This window comes from Plodia interpunctella, chromosome 16 (genome assembly GCF_027563975.2).
Source record: "Plodia interpunctella isolate USDA-ARS_2022_Savannah chromosome 16, ilPloInte3.2, whole genome shotgun sequence".
Taxonomy (NCBI): domain Eukaryota; kingdom Metazoa; phylum Arthropoda; class Insecta; order Lepidoptera; family Pyralidae; genus Plodia; species Plodia interpunctella.
Window position 1 is genome coordinate 4,040,524 of NC_071309.1, and position 21,086 is coordinate 4,061,609.

Genomic DNA, 21,086 nt, shown 5'->3' on the forward strand with positions numbered 1-21,086 from the left:
TGGTTTGCCATTGCCTTCTTCCATGCCATACACTAGGTGATAGGTTTTATCAATTAGAGCTAATTACATATCGCATTGAAAAACCAGCAATAAATGAATCAGCAATACAGAATCCGCCACATTTTGGCAAAATCTTTCGCGGTTATGTACAGACGGCATAAGGCAACTAATGGCATTAGGCACAGACTAAAGGCGAAACAATGAAACACTTAGACATTTTAATAATTGGTATAATATTATATAACTTTATATTTTATAACAAATATAGAATAGCACACTGTATCAGCATGTTTTGTGGGATCAATAATAAAAAGTAGTATTTACACGAGTATTATCAAGGCTAAAATAAATTTAAATATGCCTCTATAACTATCATTTAACATGTTTTATATTTACACAAAAATAATACTTCTAAATAATACCAGTCGTCAAAATAAGGCAGTTAATTCACGATTGTAAGTACAATGTATTTACAAGGACAAAATTTACGTAAATGGACGGATTACAGTACAATTAAGTCTCATAGTTTTAGTATTATAAAATTAACAGTTAACCAACAATAAGGCACAATACTGATGATACTATATTATACTATTATACAGTAATTAATCTTAATAAGAAGTCGAACTACTATCAGGTCGCAACTGTTTTGTTTGTTGGACGTCGTCGTATGCTATAGTAAAGATGCTCTTCTTTTCTGTTATTGGCAGCCTCTTGAAGTTACCCGCTTGTACTAAAGTGCTCATAGCAATTCCTGAATCATTATCGTCTATCTTGCCAGTACTCCTCACATCAGGTACGGCATCGCCCCCTATATTAATTTTGGACACGTGGACCTCTGGTTCAGGTTTTGTATCTTGATCGTAACTTGTCGATATAGATATGCTGTGAGTTAAAGCACTCTCAGAAATTTCCCTACTTCCACTACAGTTTTTGACATCATCTTGATTAACGTAAATCGGTTGTTGGTCTAATGACGGGCGAGCAGGAGCATTAGATTTTGCTCCTAAATATTTAGGAATGTGAGTGGGTTGAATATAACACAGTGGGTTCTGATTTTCATATTGATGTTCGTATCTATGTTCCGAGTGTTGCAATAAGGGATGGACATCGGGCAGTGGTCCTTCGGGAACCGGTGTGACTTTTTCTTCTTTCAAAAGGCGTGGGTGAATAAATTCACTTTCTTTTTCTTTGAAGTTTTTTTTTGGCTCATCTTTGTTCATGATTTTACCATACCTACCGGTTTTGTCTTCTTTTGTTACTTCTTTGTCCGATTCATTTTTTGATTTTGATGGTCTTTTGGGTTTATTCGGTGCAACTTTGTCTGATTTTACAGGAGCAGCACTAGACGATTTCTTACCATACCACTGCATGTACCTTGGTAAACTTTTCTGCGCATTTTTCGAGGTATCTGATGATTTTACAGATTCATTGCCTTCTTCTATTTTTCTGTTACTTGATTCTGCTGCGCTTGAACTATCTTTTTTAGTCGGTGACTCATGTAAGTTTGGGGAATTTAATTTAGATAATGGAATATCTGTTTGTTCTCGAGCCTCCGTTGATGATCCTTGTCGGGAAAATATAAGATTTCGTTGATCATTAGATGCAGTACTTGCTCTACTTTTATTTTCACTATCTTTACTACTCTCTTGTTCTAATGCTAAAACTTTTCTAGGAATCTCCTCAACTGGTGATTGTCTTTGCAGACGTTGTCTTTTTTCACTACTGGCAGAATTCACTTTTTCATCTAATGAGTCTGATATCTCCATTAAAATTTCTTTTCGAAGTCTTTGTTTTCTATCACCATCAGTTTGTTTTATTTGAGTAGAACAAACTGTTTCATTTTTAGACGTTGTCACTGTACTTTTGGTTCTGTCACCATAATTTCTTACATGTTCTTCTCTTTCGTTAGTTTTACTTATTTTAACATGTTTCTCACTTTCTAATGACGGAGACGCCTCACTTTCTTCGATTATTGGGGTCTTTATTTTTCTTTTCAAATCATAAACTCTAACACTTCGCCGGGGATCTTTATATTTGATTTTCTTTTTAGGTTTTTTTCTTTTCAACCATGCTACTTTTTTCACATCATCTTCAACTATCATTTGAGACTCATCTTCACTGTAAGAATCATTATCACTTCTAGCTTTCCTTCTAGAAGGTTTGAGAAGTTGTGGTTCTGTTTGTGTTCCAATGTGACACTCGGTCTGAGTAGCCATGACAGAGTGTCCAGGTAAGCTTTGCGTTTCTAATTTACTTTCAACTTGAGATGCTGTTTCTTGACTATGCAAAAGTCGCTCACGTTCAATAAGTATTTGATGAAGAAGTTCATTTTGTTTTCTTAAAGACGATTCTAATAGTTCTTGGTGAATGGATGATTTGTTTTGCATTTGTAAAAGATTTTGTAAATATTCTGTTTTTAATGGTATTGCCCCTGGAACTTCAGGAGGGAGATTCGAGTATTCATTATATTGATTTGGGGCTTCGCTTATTAGTTGTGATTTTTGTATATATATTTTACCGTCTTTTTCATCTATCACTTGATCTAATTCAGTAGGTACTCTATCCATTTGTTCTCTTATTTGTTTCGCTTCCTCTCCTTGTTCCCTTATAAACCTCTCCATTAAAAGATCTTTACCACTATCGACTACAACGTACTGTGTATGAGGAATAAGTGTCACCGGCCGTTGTTGATTTACAGGTAAATTAATATATCTTTCTTCCTCGTTTTTGCCACGTGTTACAAGACGTAGAATTTCAGTATTGCCTTCTTTAATGAAAAACTGATCTCTACCAAGTGAAGATGGAGCATGTCCTTTTTCCTGATATTCTGCTTTCATTTTATTGTCAGTCTTATCTTTATTAGTTTTATCCACATCAGACTTAAGAATGATGCCAACATCAGATCCACGGTCGATTTCATGCCTACGTATAGAATCGTTATCATGATCTCTGTGTTGGTAATGTAATGTTGCAATTCTATCATACCCATTTTCCAGATCTTCAATGTATTCTTTGTGTTTATTAGCAAATGCTTCTTGAAGCTGCATTTCCTTTGTGTAAATTACGTTCGGACCATCTCTGTAACATAGAAATTATAAATTACAAACAATAAATTTCAAGGTTAATAAAATATTTAAGATATACATGTAAACTGAATATTAGATTAAGAATTTATTTCATACCTCATTCGAAAAGATTGTCTTTCGTTGTTGTATCTATAATCATTATCTTCTGCAGCATGGACAAAGTCCTGTCGTAAATCGCCTGGGGTTGATGCAGGCTTAGAGTGTGGATCTCTAGATCTATAATTTCTCTTATTAAATTTCCATTGTGTCGGTTTCGTCCTTAAGTCTGCCTGTTCAGCGCTCCAAGCCTCCCTCCTTCTCCAATCAGTTGCTTGTATAGATTTGTTTTCTAAATTTTGCGTCGACTTGTTTTCCCTCCCAACTCCTTTGTCGCGTACAACTAAATGCACGTCGTCCTCTGTGGAGTTGACACGTATCACTCTTTTCCTAGAATTTATTAATGGGTATCTATGTACCTAGCTGTTTTGTTATAACTTATAAGTATAATACAACTGATAAAATCAAGAGTTATTTTGTGCACACAGTTATTGATGCGAATAAAATAAAAACGCATGCGATATGTGTTAATTATTTTTGACATTGAATAGTGATGTGTTAAAAGATATTTAAAATAAATAACAGAAAGTAGTTACCTAAATTTAACGGAGTAAAGCGTAGTGAAAACATGCACGTAGAAATTAGTTGGTGCATTTTAGTCTGTTAATAACAGAAAAGGTAAATTAACAAATAATAAATGAAGGATGAATGTAAAAGATGTTGTAAATAAATAGTTGTTGTGAATTTCGTGATGAAGCCATGTTTGTAGAAATTAATAAAGGTGCTATAATAGTAATCTTAAGTAATCTTAGTTATTTACCTTGGTGGCATGTATAGAGGACATCCTTCACAAATACAACAACATATGAGCAATAGTAATATTAGAGCTACTAATATAGCCAATAATATCAACAACCAAAATAGAAGACGGCTTTCAGCTCGGTATAAACCCTGAAATGAGTATAAAATAAAATAAAGTACATTTTAAAACAATATAAATTATAATTTCATTTTCTATACAAATTGACTTACAGAGTCACTATTATCAACGGTAGCTGCATGATTATTTTGGTTAGATCCTCCACTATTATTTTCCGAACCAGAAACTGTGTTAGAATTACTACCATTAGATTCTGTATTTTTTGTTGTTTGCGTATTTCCATTGCTAGATCCTGATCCAGTATTGAAGGTATTACCAGCACCATTTGAATATATTGTAACATTTTTAGACAGTTGTTCTTGAAGTTTCGCAACGTTAATTGCTGTATTTTCTGACATTCTCACAACAGCAATAACTTCGCTTCTGAAATAGATTTTAAATTATACATTAGAAACGATTGTATAAATATTATGAATTTAAATTTAGCTTAGACATTAACTCTATTAAACTTTTAAAAATATTTAATAGCAATATAAGGCCTGTAATTAAGTTTTTTTTCTAAATTACGGTTTATAAATGGGTGGCAACTGTGGCAAGATGCTTCACTTATTGATTAATAAAGAAAATGTAAAAATCAAAATCAAATCATTTATTCAGAAATTAGGCCTTCACAGGCACTTTTTCATGTCATATTCTATATTCATATGTTTACCAAAGCTACAAACTACTAGCATTTCGGAACGACCACTGCTGAGAAGAAATGCCGAAAGAAACTCATTCAAACAGTGTTGGTCCCTATTATGCCTTACTATGGCTTACCATTTTTTAAATATAAATTTATGTATAATTTTCTATCAGTTATACTTAAGTAAGTTCTTCCACAGACTAATAAAAATATCTGACTTAAAAAAACTTAAAGAAAACTTACTTGTCTTGACTAGACTCCTGACCACTTATATCTGTAGCACCATTGTCTCGTCCTTTATATGGCTTAATGTCAATTATAGTAACCTTGCCACCAGATAGTGTACTTAGTACTTCTTCTAATTTCTGTCTATCTGGATTTGCACCAGGTACTATGAAGGACATTGTCCTAGTTTTACTTTCTGGTGGATAAATTTTCACTGAAGTAGATGAGTGTAACCTTGGAATGCCGAGGTCATAAGCTCTTACTGTCAGAACAAAGATGTCGTTCTCCTGTGTAGAATCATATTGACGCTTTTGTCTATGAACATTTTGTTTCTTCGTTCTTTTTAATGCTTCTAAAAGATACAATTCACCTGAAAAATTAAATGTAACAAAATCAAATTACTTTTATTAAACAGATTATAAATCATAATGATTATCGTTAGAAAAACATAAAACCTTACCTGTTTCTTCATTAATAGCGAATTTTCCTACAGAACTCCCTTGTGTAATTTCATATCTGACTACATTGTTTGGTGGCTCTGCATCTTTGTCAACTGCTTTTACTATAGCTGCTGACGTGAAATTATTTAAGCTAGGTGTAAGTACAAATTCGTACAAAGACTTTTCGAATTCTGGTGGGTTGTCATTTACATCTAATAACTTAATAATTAATGGCACTGTTACTCTTAATCCTACTCCATCGTTATCTCTAGCCTCTACTAAAAAATGCAAGTCTGGCATTGCTTCACGGTCGAAGCCGTGGTTATCGGTAGCCACAGTTATCAACCCTGTAATAGGATCTAAATATAGAGAAGTATTTAGATATCCTAATATGGCAGTGTATTGAATTTTTCCAAACGCTCCCGTGTCGACATCATCAGCAGCAACTTGTGCAACTCTGGTGCCAGCTGTCACGTTTTCCGGGAGCTCCACGTCATACGACTGTGCCAAAAACACCGGCGGGTTATCGTTCACGTCGTTTAAATATACAGTTACATTTGCAGTAACTGAAAGGTTCGTTGCTGGACCGAGTTCTTGAGCTAAAATCTGAAAAAGAAACAATATATTTTATGATTATGAGATTAAAATAAAAAATTAAAATGTTTTTCTATTTCGGCAGGTATAGCTATATTCTATTATATTTATTTATCTCTCTCATCTGAGCGTTTTCTCGGTTACTTTCGTCATTGATCATCGGAGCCCAGAAGGAGAATTTAACATTACTGTATAATTAATATTATAACATTAACTACTAGTAAAGTATAAAAATAATTTATTTCTACCTGAAATATCACTGACTTTCGCGCCTCAAAGTCCAGCATCGTATTATCCCTGACTTTGATGATAAACTGAGCATGTCTCTCGGCCACAGTTGGTGAAATCTCGAAGGTTCCATTGTTGCCTACGAGTGAGAGAGAGAAGACGCCATTCTTGCCAGCATCATTGTCGTTCACTTGAGGGATGTAGGGGTCGTTGAAGGTCAACGCGGTACCTTGAGGAGCATTCTCGTCTAAGTAGCTGATGTAGCTGAAAATACGAAATGGAATGTTTTAGAACTAAAAGAAACTGAAATAATTACAAAAGAAATAACTCATCCTACTCAGTGACTTGCGTAAAAAACGCCTTTACATAATTTCCTGTCAATTTATATATTTTTTTTAATATACCTATATAAACTTCCAGTCATTTTAATGTTTTCCACAATGAGATATAAATATATATTATTAGACATTAATTGAGTTTCTTTCGGCATTTCTTCTCAATAAGTAATAGTTGTTACAGCCAATACCAGTAGATTGTAGCATTTTAAGAAATCCAAATTTTACCTTGTAGATTTCGATTAGACTTTTGAATGATTGGTTTGGATTAAAGAAAAAGGAAAAGTAGTCATAGTTTGTATGTACATAATATACACTACGTTTGGCATTAATTAATATCAGAAATAGATCTGGCAAAAGTAATAAATATTACACCCTATATTTATACTATTGCGTGATACTCTTTATTATGCCGGCTCCACACTGTCGTCGAACAGTTTGACAAACTTTGGCTGTAAACATTGCTTTTTCATTTTCATTTCAATGCGGTAAATATAGCACTCATTAACTAATATTCTGAAATCGGCGACAGTGTGGAGCTGGCATTAAACTGTTTTTTATGGCTAAAAAGTACTTACAACTGGTTCTCAAAGTACGGTGGCGAATTCTCCCGTTCAGGCAATATGAAGGCGAGCTGGACTGTGGAAGACATGGCTTCGGGCTCCTCCCTGGACAGCCGCACCTCCTCAGCTACCACCGTGAGCAGGATGGGTGTCCCGGCGTGGGAGATTGCTGCGATTTCTTCTACAGGCCGTTCCAGGGTTACCTCTCCTGGAAATTATCATATAAAACAAAATAAAAAAATAATAAAATGACCATTTATTTAGAAAAATTAAAAATTAAAAGACTGCCAATGAATGGATCAAACTTATAGATCAAAAAAATATATATTGGTCTCTATGGGCGAAATCAATGTATGTAAATATCACGACTTTTAATTTTTTTATAAATCAGTTTTGTTTTTTATTTACCCGCCATCTTTTGGTATCATACGATATTAAATAACCTTTGTCAGGGTTTCGTATAGAAAAAATACAGGAGATAAGTACGATTTTAGTTCGATAGAACACCGGTAGATGGCCTTCACGCATAGTTACTGGCTACACGTTACCGTATCGCCGAACTCAGACCTACCTATGCCGATGCGAGTGCATGAACATTGAATTCGTGTGAATGAGGGAACATTGCGTATGTACCTAGTTTATACTCTCGTATAAACTAGGTACATACGCAATGTTCACTCATTTGTTTCCCTGCGGTTAATAAATACTCTCGCATTTAATATTAATAAATGCGAGAGCATTTATTAATAGCAGGGAAAAATTAGTCAGCTATTTTAACTTTACGAAATGATGTTTCATTATTCAAACACAAAATATTGTTCTTGTATCTCAAACTTTTAACCTTTTGTTTCAACGATTCCATTAAATCACGGCGTACTTTTAACATGTCCTTACATCATTGTTCTCTCTCATTAAACTTTCATGTCAAATTGTCAGTGATAAAAATGTAGTTAATTAACATACAAAGTGTACACTGCTCGGTCTTGGTGACAGGGCAAATTAGCACCTCATTAATAAATTATAGTTAAGTAGTATCTTTGAAGACTGCGAGTGATTTTGGTGACTCGGCATTTGGTCATCGTCATAAAAATTAAATTTAAAAATAATTTGGTAATAAACAAAAAATAAATGTTCAAGAGCAATGAGAGAGATGTGCTGTCGTGTCGATATCGAGATATTTTCTCGGAGCTTTTTTTCTATTTCACTTAAATAAATTGTAAAGTACCTAATACCGATCAATATTAACCTATGCATTATTTTTGTTTCAAACTCGATATTTACTAATTTTTTAGACAAAGACAAGATTATTATACTCGTGTGTACCTATGTATTTCAATTTAAATATATTTGGTCACGTCATTAAAAAAACATTTCTATTCACAATGGTGTGTTTATAAATGGTCCAATCAAAATTCACAAGACCTACACGAACATAATTCTATAAGCTACCCAAAACCTATCCTGAATTCCTAAAATTTATGCCCCTAAAGTTTGTCATTTAATTGGCACTGTATGAACAGACTTAGCCGCCTATTATCTGCACTTTGGTATTCAGACTGAATCTCGATTATTTAAGTTGGTCGTATAAGGTGAGTTGATTAATGAGATAAATTCAAAACTATGCAAACCCATATTGGAAGGCGCACGCTTAAGACTTCACGACCATTTTTGTATTTTAACTCAAAATCAGTTTTTTCCCCCGTTATAGTACGACAAAATAATTAATAATTAAAAATAATATTTGTTGAGTCATAAAGACCGGTTATTATAATCAGTAATAGTTTTATCGACTCAACTATAAACTTTTTTCAATGCGATGTTATTCTGTAATTAACAATATAGGTTCGTCTAAATACTACAGAGAGTCAGTCATATAGATGAGTCAGTATAATTTGCGTTAAATTTAAAAAAAAAATAAAGTTTAAATTTATTTTATATTTTACGCAAAGTATAGTCTACAATGTACAGAACAACAGTTTACATTGGTCGAGTTTGTCCGGCAAGTAGTTATAATTTATAACATTAGTTATAATTTATAACTACTTGCTTTTATAAAACTATTTATACTATTTATAAAAAAACTTGCATGTCTAGTACAATGAGATATAATCTTTGCTAAAATAAAAGTCAAGTATTTTCGTTTCAGTAGTCAGGAAGTATTTACTTTTCCATTGTATACGTACGTGTTATCTTCAAGTATTTAGCTTCAAATCACCGAAAATCTCGCACTAATATTTTTCTTGCAAATTGACAGAGACATGAAAAATTGAAGCTCTCAATAAGTAGGTATCTACTTCTCTCACATTTCTTTCCGGTTACTTTCGCGACCAAATAAGCGGAGGTGCCTAGATGGGCTTCCTAACTTTATCTCCTCCACTTCTCGCCGCCATCGCCATACTTGTCATTAAACTATCCCATTGTGAATAATTCACGTTTTAACGGTTCTTTAGCATAGCTGATAATGTCGGAACTGGCTATTGTCAGCTACTGGTCCGAAGGAAGTGATGTTATGAAGGCAGCCTTGCAAACAATGGTCTACCGCGAGACAGCGGTTGCTCTCGCTCTAATGAGCTATTATGCGGTTAGTAAGACTTCAACTTGTACTCGCAAAATGTAGTTGATTTTTCGCTTTTGAAACCGGTCAACTGTGTGCAATAATGTATTATTGTATATGTATGGAAGTGATTGTTCGAGTTAGGTGACTGTAATCCACAGACTTATATATTAACCTCAGTAATCTAATAAGACTTCTTTAAAAAGTCATTGTTAAATGTATCGAATAATGTACGCACGTAAATGATGTAAATTTTTTATAACGGCTTTTTAACGGAAGGTTTTTTTTTACTTTCCACGTTAATAAAACGATTTTTTATTATTATTTCACACCAAAATCTTGTAAAGGGGTGTAGTTCCCATGCTATAATATCCTTTTTTATACAAAAAATAAAAATAAATACAGTAAAAGAACAATAATAACATTATAAAGAGATATAACAGACTGGTCGACGCCGGTCATAAAATTAATCACTTTCGAATCTTGAAAATTTAAATGTTTATTTTTATTTAGACCCTGGGCTTCGGGTCGCCGCAGCCGCAAAAGAAACTTGGAACTCGCGAGTTTGAGAAAGCGCTGAGGAGTTTTATTAATTTAGCTCTGGGAAACTAGAGACAAAATTTACTTAGTATTTTGTCTTAACCAAAAGTTTTGTGTTATTTTAGTTACAAAGTAATATGGTGTGGTAATATAAACACAAATTAAATATTTCCACTAAAATTACTGAAAACTTTATATTTCGACATGAAATGTTAGTGTTTTCACATTTTGCTACAGAAGCAATTATATCAGGAAAAACAAATTAAGTTTTAATTGACTTTGTTGTTAATTGTTCTGTAAATTGCTAAAGTTTCACCAAGTTTTGGAAACATTAATGGTATCATATATTTTATTTCGCCTATTGCATGATGAGTTTGTTTCAGCAATTATTTTTAATATTTTCCCAAAAAGTAATTATTTATTTTATCACTATTTATTTACTATTTTATTCAAGTCTTGTAGAGTAAGTAAATCATTGTGACTGAACTAACTAAATCATCATTATTTTAGCTAGAAAGAGTCTCATCCGACCACTTGGTCGGTGAGTGTCCTAAGTGGCGTTTTTCAGTACCTTTCTGCCCCATTAGACATCATCAGAAAATATCTACACATAATATCCAAATATTATATAAGGAAATGTTGGTCATAACATTACGAGGCGGCATTTGAACACAAAGGGAAGCGCGATTATATAACCGAGTATGTATAGACAATTTGTTATGTACCGAGATATTTACTATTAGATTGGTCTAATAGTAAATATCTCATACTAAATTCTGGCCATTATTTCGAACTACTGGCCACGTCACCTATAGCTTAAATAAAAAAAGAAATCAAACATTTAAAATTGGAGCCGTTGTTTGAAACAAAACACTACAAAAGAGTGGTGTAAAAGAGGCATTTTACAGTTTTCTACAATTACAAAGAACTTCGAGCTAAGTAAAGCAAGGTTGAGTGGCGGGCGATAAAGAAATAGGATATCCTACGGAAGCCTCCGAAGTCGGACGTTCTGATGGTATCGGGGAAACCCCGCTGACCCAGAACACTCGGGGCCAAGGCGATTCCATATTTATAAGACACTTTTCTAATCAAATTAATGGACACTTGAAATAATTGGGTTGTGCTCTGAGTCTCTTCATACACTTTAAAAAAATGTTTTACTTAGAATAAATAATAAAAAATAATAACCTAAAAATTGAGAAACGTGGGCTACTAGTATTGGAATAGTAGAATAAAGTTCACTATCAAAATATGTATAGCAAAGTTACATTTATATGAAAATAGAAGTAAAATAAAAATTCCTGCTCGAACTTCTACAAATTTAGGTAAAAACCAAAATGGCAAGTCCGTATAAAATACCAAACATACAAAAGTAAACACAATCTCATAAACTGTTGGTAGCACACAACTTTATTAGTAGGTTGGCTGGATTTATATAGTCCCATTTATAATGTTGCCTCACGCCAACGCCACCGCTTTCTTAGGGTTGAATTCTTTACAAATTTCAAGAAAGGGCTGCCGACCGGGTTGACGGGAACATTAGTGTTATGGCTAACAAAATCATTGACAAAAGTTTGGAAACTCTTGCCAATAGACTTGTCACACATGAACCAAAAACGACAGATAGCTTTCATCCTTATATAAAACTATATTTAAGAAAAGAAAAAAATGGTACCTGAATGTGATTTAATGGTCCATTTTGAGATTTAATTTGAAAGGATCTTTGATTAAACAGATTTACCACTGCAAAGATATGATTGCCCCCTATTAAATTACTTTTGCGTGTTTATGTAGTTTTTTATAAAAAGTTATGAATATTATTTTGGAACATACGTATACACACAGTATAATGTCCATTACGGGGTGGGCCGAGGTAGACGAAACTAAGAGTTGCTCGACATATGGAGAACTTCTTGGTAGAATTAGATTCAATCCAAGCGGTAGGTATATCGAATACGAGAAGAACCTCCAGTTTAATTTGATTAAAAATCAAATCCTGACAACACGTTTGTACATTGTGATTTTTATCTTATAACATTTTTGCAATCCCTTATGCAAAGTATGAAAATAAAAACACACATTAAAGTTAATTACGGTTGGCAGCCCTACGAAATGGGGTAAATTGACCGGTCGTTATAAAGGCAGTGACCCACCGCTCCTCGTGAGTTCTAATGAATGACCTTTACACCAGGACTAAAATGCAACCTTTACGACAAGCATTGTGCAAATAAGTTTACTTGAAACCTTTCGGTATGAAGTTGTCGTTTGGCGTTTAAAATATATATATCTACGAGCATCTCATGTCCGCAAAACATATATACGTAACACGTTATTTACCGCCCACATGCTCTCTTTTTCTATATCGTGTATCATGTGAAGAAAGGAGAGGACGTGTCGCAATGAGGTGCTACGTGTTTTAGCCATAGTCTGTCTATAAACCTTCAGGCTGTCTTTAGTATTTAGTAATTCGTGTACTTTTCATTATTAATGAAAAATCACTCACGTGTGAATATCGACGGAAAAGTCGATTAGTTTCAGTTGAACATTTTCGCATAAAGTTTCTATCCAAGATATCATGCCTTATCACCTCGTATATATTTTATAAAATCCTGCAATTAAAGTACAATAACTTACCTGTAGTTTCGTTGATATTAAAGAACGGAGTGAAAGGATTCCCTTCAGACACCAGCCCATATCTGATCTGCCTCGGCGCCCCCTTGTCTCCATCTTCTGCACGAACCTATTAAACAAAATACAACCACTGAAAATTCATAATATCACATATTTATCCCATTAAAAGTTGTCAGAGCCTAGAATCGCGAGACTCGTAAGTGCACCATCTCGCAGAATAGAAGACGCTAGCTCTCGTTTCGGATTTTTTCTTTTTTTTATTGCGAAAAATAGGGAGGATAATATTTATTATAAATTAAAAATTTCGTTATTTTTCGATAAATAAATTTATCTGTACTATCACACCCCATTTGAAATTCCCACGAAATCACACACCTTCACAACGATGTCTCCTGGCGTCACCTGCCGAGGTAGATGGGTGATAGGCGGTGCCGACGTGAACACTGGAGGCATATCCTGCACATCCTGCACCACAATCACCACCTCTATGCCGGCAATGTTACGGGTGTCCTTGCCCACTTCTACATATGGGTCCTACAAAAAAAAAACCACAATCATAAGATTGAGAAGACTAATCATTAGTGACTATATGAGATAAGTAGATAGGTACCTTATTTTTGATACAAGTTCTTAGCTATGTATATTGATGTGTCGTAACACCATAAAGAGAAAAGTAATTCATAAAAATTTAATTATAAAAAAGTGAAACTTTGTCTATTTCGCAAACATAATCATAATAGTTACGTAAATTGGTTATTATCGCCTTTTCCACTTCAATTACAGCCATTTAAGTAAGCTTTTATGCATAAAAGTGTTATAAAAACGTTAATTAGAGTACATATGCATGTCTCGTGACCATATTTAGGGTTTTCCTCAAAGGCAGTTGACCGAAATTAGAAGAGCTTATTATGGTTGGGTTTTCAACTAATTGAAGTGAAGTAGGTTAACAATATCAACACACGAATGGGGACGAAGGGGTCCAGATGGCCCGCTTAATTCTAAGATTGTGTGCACATAATAAGGGAAAGAAAAACGGATATTTTTTCTTTAATTAATATATAACAATGGTGCCAAGAACTTTTATTTTAGCCTCGTATATTTCAAATCAAAAGTAGAAAAAAATACGATATCAGAATTACATGAATTATTTTATCGTTGAAATTTGATGGACGCACGTCTGGTTTACATGTAAGTAAGTACACGATAAGAGTATTTTTAATGTTTAAAAACAAAAATACACTAAAAAGGGTATGCTGTGGATGCTGTGCTGTTCTGTACCTTAAATTTGTATTTATGTATTTGTAGATACAAATAAGTATTATCTATCTAAAAATTGTACTTTGTTACAATTTTTCCCGTGTTAAGACTAGCTAATAAATTAAATAACTCACCACGGCTAGAAGAGTTAGGTGGTACATCGACTGAGCCTCGAAGTCCAAGGGACCGACCAGAAATATCGTGCCTTCAGTGTTTTCCGTGGACACGCGGCGCTGTCGTATGGCGAATAGAGGCGAACCCTGGAATATTATTTATCCATGAAAATAAAGTAAGAAACATATACACACATACAGTAAAAATATGCATATAATATATAGTAAAACTTAATAACTATGCTTTTATGCTATAGAAAAATTGTATCCAGAGTAAGCTAAATTTATGCGCCTATATGTAAAACAACGGAGCGGCAATGCGTGCCGCGCAATGCGTCGACGCAATTGAATACATACATATAGCATACAAAAATAAATAATACAGAAATAGCAACTGATACAGACTTACCTACTAGAAGAAAAAGAAAAAAAATAAAAAAAATAAAACTATTTCAAAATAATACGATAGTTACTAGGTTTTTATTTTGAATCACTATCCTATACATAGTTTGCCTAAAAGGTGACTTCAAACTCCAGCAAATGTAATTGAAGGCTTTTAGATGCAATAAAGATTATTTATTATTATTCATTTATTATATTACGCATGAAGCGAGCATTCTATGCTACTTCCACTGTATTGTATTGTAAGGACAAGGCTCCATCAGGTATAACATTTAAGTGGTCGATAAAACCTGGTTGTTGTCTGGCATTCTCCACGGTTGTGAGAATTTAACACGGCTCCTCTTAATGCCTTATAATTGAACAACCTCTTTGGATATGCCTACCTCTACTAAGACCACTGTATTGCACTCTCATAACGTAATTACCAATTTATTTTAATAAAAAATCTTGACCCAGACACAGTAAAAAAAAAACTTTATTTTTACTTTTTCTTATAATCGTAATTCTCAGGACGACATCGTGGACATTATGTGGAATGTAACACACATGCCTGTAGAGAGGTTTGCCATTACCTTCTACATTTCACACATTACGGCTACCTGATGGATCATAAATTAGAATGCAGGCTTCCTCTCGATGTTTTTCTTCACCGCGATCAAAACCTTTTAATTTTATTTTTAACAAGCTACAAAGAATAGATTTAGGTATATGTACATTTTTTGTTAGATATGACATTTGTGATGATTTAATTTATTTATAATTAGTATTCCAATATTCATCAAAACAGTACTAAATCAGTTCATGTTTATACATTTCCAGAACTCCAGATATAAGACATCACCGTTGGTTCATAAACAAACATACAATTTCAAGTAGGCGTCAACGTAAAATCATTACTAAAACGACAGAGATATATTCCAAATTAAGCAAACTTAATTAAACGTTTAATCCTGGCAAATACGAAGTAGGTGGTAGATTATGCAGTGTAAACTTTGTGTAGTATATGTTGATTAAGTCGTATTAACATAGTGTAACTATAAAATTGGTAAAGTTGAGTTACAGCTTAATTTTAATTGACTATAGTTTTGTTAGACTCAATTCGTCTCACTCTAGACAATCGAGTCTCACTATTTATAGTGAGACTCGAGTGTCTAAGTGTTTAAGAACAATTCCAAATGACCAGATCAACTTACCCACAGTTCTAACTCCAAAGGTTTCGGCGAGAGTGGAGTTTTTCTCGCTATAACGATCTCTAGATCTGTCCCACGCTTTGCGTCCTGAGGAAATTAAAAAATAAATTAAATTATAATATTGGATGCTTAAAACAGTTTGCATAGATCTTGTTCCAGAATTTAGTGTCCAAGCAAAAAAATTAAATGTTCGTTCACTCTACTCATATTTGTGAATATGACTTAGCTATATATAAATATCGGTTCCAATTTGTCCATCTCATTGTAGCAGTCAACCACAATTATATAGTATAGAAATTTAAATTTTCGTCAACACCAAACTATGAGCTCCTAATTTTTCATAAATATACGTCACTTAAAATATTGCGGTTAATTCGAACACATGGTGAGTCATCATCATCAATCATATCGCATCACTGGAGACGCCTCATTTGTTGCCTGTGCGAGACAGGTGCTTTTTACACATGGATACTGGATAATCTGCTCAGTGTACTCCATTTGACTCTTGGTGCCAAAGGCTGAGACGAAGGACGTAAATGATAATGGTATAAAACTGTAAGGAAACCACAATGGAGGCATGTAATATTCGATTTAAATCAGCCAATAAAATAAGTTTATTGAAAATGTTATTACATTCAAATCTTGGGATTCGGAGTAATTTGAATTTTTTCTCGGTGATAGAATTACTTGAGTCTCTTTGCAACTGTTCTTAGTTCACGTCTTATCTAGAATTTATAGACACGAAATTTCTGACTTATAACAGAGTTATGAAAGTCAGAAGAAAATTCTAACCTCTGGTACTAAAACAATGCTTGGCTGATGAGGAAATATCTTCTCCCGTGGGGTAGTAGCGTTGGTCCCGGTGATAGAGCAGGCGATCCAAGAGCTGCGCCCTCTGGTGTTTCTGACTGACAGCCTGAAGTCCACGTATCGTCCAGGCTCCAGTCTTCTCAACAGGATGATGTTGGCTTGGCAGACCGAGTTGTATCGGGTGCACGGCAGCGACTCCACGCCGATGTCCAGACGACCCCATTGACCTGAGTATAAAATATATAATTTAAAGCATAATGAACATATCTCACATATCCATGTGTTAGCACATAACATAGAGATAACACTTATGGTAGATCGAAAAGTTTAAAAAAACCATTACCTATTAACCTTCCATAATTATACTACGAAATTATTAATCAATACATGTCTTTTCATGAACAGACAAGCAATTTTTTTGTTCCAATTTTGTGGTTTCCAGAGTTAAAAATCAGGTTCGGAATCGCGGTCCCTTTTAGAAGACAGAACCCACTGTACCATCATTCAGCATGTCGGGAAAATGTTTAGATGTTTGTGGTTAATATCATTAAAATGTACTTCTTTTATTTATTTTCAATTGCAATGGTGATATAGCTGCAGAATAACAGAAAGTCCTATCTATAAAAGCCGATTAAAGTTGTTTACGTCCGTATTTTTAGCCATTACTTTTAGTAGCGTATGTGTGCACATTTCTTATCGAAATGTACCTACGTCCTTTGATCTTACTCCAGTTTCTATATGTACTGGCTTTTATCAATCATAAGTAGCATCGCCCAAAGCAAGGTGCTAGTTCTTACCAACAAGCTCAAAATGTAGCGGGTAGTCAAAATCAGGGTCGGATGCTCGGACCCTGTAGATGACGGAACCCACTGCAGCATCAGCTGGCACCAGGACGAGTCTCATCAGGGTGCTGGGATCGAACACTGGGTCGCCGCCCCGGGCGCCCCATGCTAGGCATAGCAACACCACGGTAGAGGCAAACGTCATCCTGGGAACAATAAAAATAAAACTACGTTAAAAAATGTCCATGTTATGCTCGGAACTTAGTTCACGTATAGTTCGCAACAGGTAAGGATTCAAATGATACATCAGTACTATGACTAAGTTTCAAGGCAGAAAAAGATTTGATACTCTAATTTCAGGTACTTTATGGACTTGAAGTTAGAGCATTAAAATCCGAAAACCGAAAACTTGTTTATTTTGAAAAATAAAATTGTGCCCTGCACCGATGTCGGTGCTAACCTATTTACGATACAACTAAGAATAGAAATCGCAAGCTTTTGTTTTCTAGTAGTCTTTTTACACTTCTCTATCTATGTGATGTATCGTGAGAAATTACAGCGCAAATAGAATTGCAACACTGACTACACAGCGAAATTATGGCTTCTTCAATCTTACGTAGATTTTGACAAATCATTGGTTTTCGTAGTCTCGATTCTTTATTTCTTAACAACGGATGCAAGGTATATATCACACAGTCAATCGAACTCTCATCCTCGTCGTGTTTTTTTTGCGGCTGTGATGTCTCGAAGCCCGATAAGCATAAAAAAGAAAAATATTCGCACAAAGTTGTGTGCCGTTGAGTTGTGACATGGGTCTGGAAGGATTTAGATATTTTTAATTTCCGCCACAAAGAAGATGTCAACAACATATTATTTGCACATAAATATTATAAAAAAATGAATAGTACTCAAAGATCTCGACTAACGTTCATTTGTAAGACGAAGATGTATTTTCCAAGTAAGCCTAAGATTCTAAGATGCAGTAATGTCCGTTGGTCTTTGGTTCGTATTTGAATAGCATTCAGAGAGTAGAAAAGATTGTTGTGCCTTTTACAACAAACATCCTAACGAGCACTGAACACTTCTTCAGTCGGCGGCACCAAATACGTATCTGCCTAATTATTTCCGCAATATAATAAACAAAAGGCGATTTTCTCATTAATGGCTAATGCTGTATAACGACATTATTATGTTAACCATTTTAATTGGGTAATTTTCCAATTGTGAGCCGCTGCAAAAAAAAAAAAAACAGGTAAAAGTATTTCGGTTTTGACTTTTTCTTAATACACGCTAACGCCTCTTTTTTTCATTTTTCATGGCGTGTCTACGGGAAGAAATTTCTTTATAAATAAGTAGTACCTTTGTACTTAGTTTCCTTATATTTCCTTTGTATTTGTAAGTTTTTGGTATATTTTAAACTTAACAGTTTAGTGTTGTTTGTTGTTTTGTATATAAATTAATTGATATGAGCCATGCCACATTACTCAGTTGTGCTCCGTTGCGACGACACAGCACGTTGTAGCTCCGTTGTACTCCTTTGTTTTCAATAGGTTTTTATATTAACGAAACTAAATAGTCTTTGACTAAATAAATAAAATAAATAAATATTATAGGACAAATCACACAGATTGAGCTAGCCCTAAAGTAAGTTCGAGACTTGTGTTATGGGATACTAACTCAACGGTACTATATTTTATAATAAATACATATATAGATAAACATCCAAGACCCAGGCCAAAGATCATTTTCCATCATGACCAGACCTGGGATTGAACCCAGGACCTCTCGTTTCAGAGGCAAGCACTTTACCACTGCGCCACCGAGGTCGTCAAAAATAGAATATTACAAAGAATAAAACTCAATGTTTGTTAATTTTCTATTTTTATTGAGACCCTAAAACAACAGCGAATCATCAACTTTCAACAACCATTTTTATGTCGAGAGTCTGAGAGCAGATATAATTGAATTCGGTTGCTCTGTAAATCGTAAATTGAATTTCCAGTTGTCACAAAAGAAGAGCCTAATTGATGGCCATTATTATGGAGTTTAAATAAGATTGCCTTTGGAAGAAAACTTCTCAATAATATCTAATGATTCGATGTCTAACTTTGGCAAACAGATATGATTGCTTGATCATTTTGATAGATAATACAAGGACATTTCCAATGATTTGTTTTAAAGTTTTTTTTTATAATGCTCGGTCTTTCTTTCTTTTCGAGAGTGTTATTATTAACAAAAAAGTGGTGTTTTAGGATTGGCCATGTCTGACTATGTATCTGAATGCCTATATGTAATGTAGCATTATAAGTAGCTCAATATTTTTATTGGGATATTTTTTTGTTTGATCTAGATTGTTTTAGACATGATTCTATGTCATGGCTACCATATTTAATCTAGGTATGTATAGGAATGGATACATGCAAAAATGCATCATTGTGGTAATTTTTATTATTTATTTGCCTTTTCACTACTTACAATCACTTCCCGATGTAAGCCCATCAGCGTAAGTACCAAGGGAATTAAACTGAGCTGGTTATGGTATAAATTGCTTTCGACTCAGGATCATAACACAACCGCAGAGCGCGCTTGCGAAACAGAAAATTGTGTTATGAAATGGCGGCTGTGCTTCTGATCAGGAAGAACTTTTATAGCTCTATATATGCTGTTGGGTTAATTTTATTCATATCCTAGCTAACCACTTCCATTGGTTTCTTACATCTATTAATTGTATTTTCAATTTATTGAGATACATATAAGTTTTTGTATTAGATATTATATGTATTTATTTACATTTAAAAACGTAATTAGGTATTAATTTTTGAGCAGTATCAGGTAACAGATAGATTTATATGGTCGTTTTATGCGTGTTTGTTTTTAAATAACATTTCTGTATATTACCTACATCATTAGCCCCTATTTAGCTTGACGTGACCAAGTTGCAAAAAAACTTTGCATTCTTATGTAAATCTTCAACATTTTCATGTATATTTTTTATGCCCGAATGCAACCGAGAACGGGCGAAGATGAAGAGAGACTTATCTGTTCATGTAACTATAATATCTAATAACTACAGGTACTATGCTACCATGACTTACAAAGTGTCAGAGCAATACTTCACAGTACTCTGTATTAGAATAGACAGAAACATTAGCAATTCAGACGGATTTACTTGAGTATGCACGATGATGCCGACGTCGAATTAGATTCATAGCTGAATTGCGGAATCGGGAATAATTTCACTGGACAGATGTTCTTCGTGTCTGGTAACAAGCACGTAAAGGTATTGACATTTTAATTAAAAGTGTATGTCTTCAAAATGTATGAAAACTTTGTTTTCCAAAAGGAATAAATAAAGAAATTATCTTTATTACCTTAAACATGTCTTTTTGTTTATTAATACTTATATATTTTTTTCTAATTGTTAAAAATGTTTTTAACAATTAGAAAAAATATTATTAATATTAATTAATTAATATATTAATATTCTGTCATCTATTTTACCTGCAAATATGACACGACCCTTGCCTTCACCTCCAATCGGAATTCGTAGAAATTTTTTCATAAATCTAATTTAATTAGAAGTTGTAAAATGATGAGCCGTCTGTCTTCCTTTAACCAAGAAGTTGATTAATTTCTATACACATCCTGAGAACAATTATTAAGCCGGCAACTTATTGCCTGTCAGTCAGGAAGGCTAGTTGCTAGCACCAATGGAAGACGAATGCGAAACGC

The 21,086-nt window shown here is 33.9% G+C and overlaps 1 protein-coding gene across 1 annotated transcript in view; it reads right to left on the reverse strand.

Moving 5' to 3' along the window:
* Positions 1-461: 461 nt before the first annotated feature.
* Cad86C (Cadherin 86C) overlaps positions 462-21,086 on the reverse strand; it is a 126,549-nt gene continuing 105,924 nt past the window's right edge. The window contains exons 3-16 of the mRNA XM_053756387.2: positions 17,370-17,560; positions 16,555-16,799; positions 15,766-15,849; positions 14,192-14,317; positions 13,176-13,334; positions 12,804-12,909; positions 7,091-7,283; positions 6,198-6,441; positions 5,376-5,961; positions 4,934-5,285; positions 4,158-4,428; positions 3,946-4,076; positions 3,186-3,515; positions 462-3,081 (exon numbers count right to left, since the gene is read on the reverse strand). Coding sequence (XP_053612362.1) covers positions 612-3,081; positions 3,186-3,515; positions 3,946-4,076; positions 4,158-4,428; positions 4,934-5,285; positions 5,376-5,961; positions 6,198-6,441; positions 7,091-7,283; positions 12,804-12,909; positions 13,176-13,334; positions 14,192-14,317; positions 15,766-15,849; positions 16,555-16,799; positions 17,370-17,560 — 5,488 coding nt within the window. The 3' untranslated portion in view covers positions 462-611. The remainder of the gene's footprint in view (positions 3,082-3,185; positions 3,516-3,945; positions 4,077-4,157; positions 4,429-4,933; positions 5,286-5,375; positions 5,962-6,197; positions 6,442-7,090; positions 7,284-12,803; positions 12,910-13,175; positions 13,335-14,191; positions 14,318-15,765; positions 15,850-16,554; positions 16,800-17,369; positions 17,561-21,086) is intronic.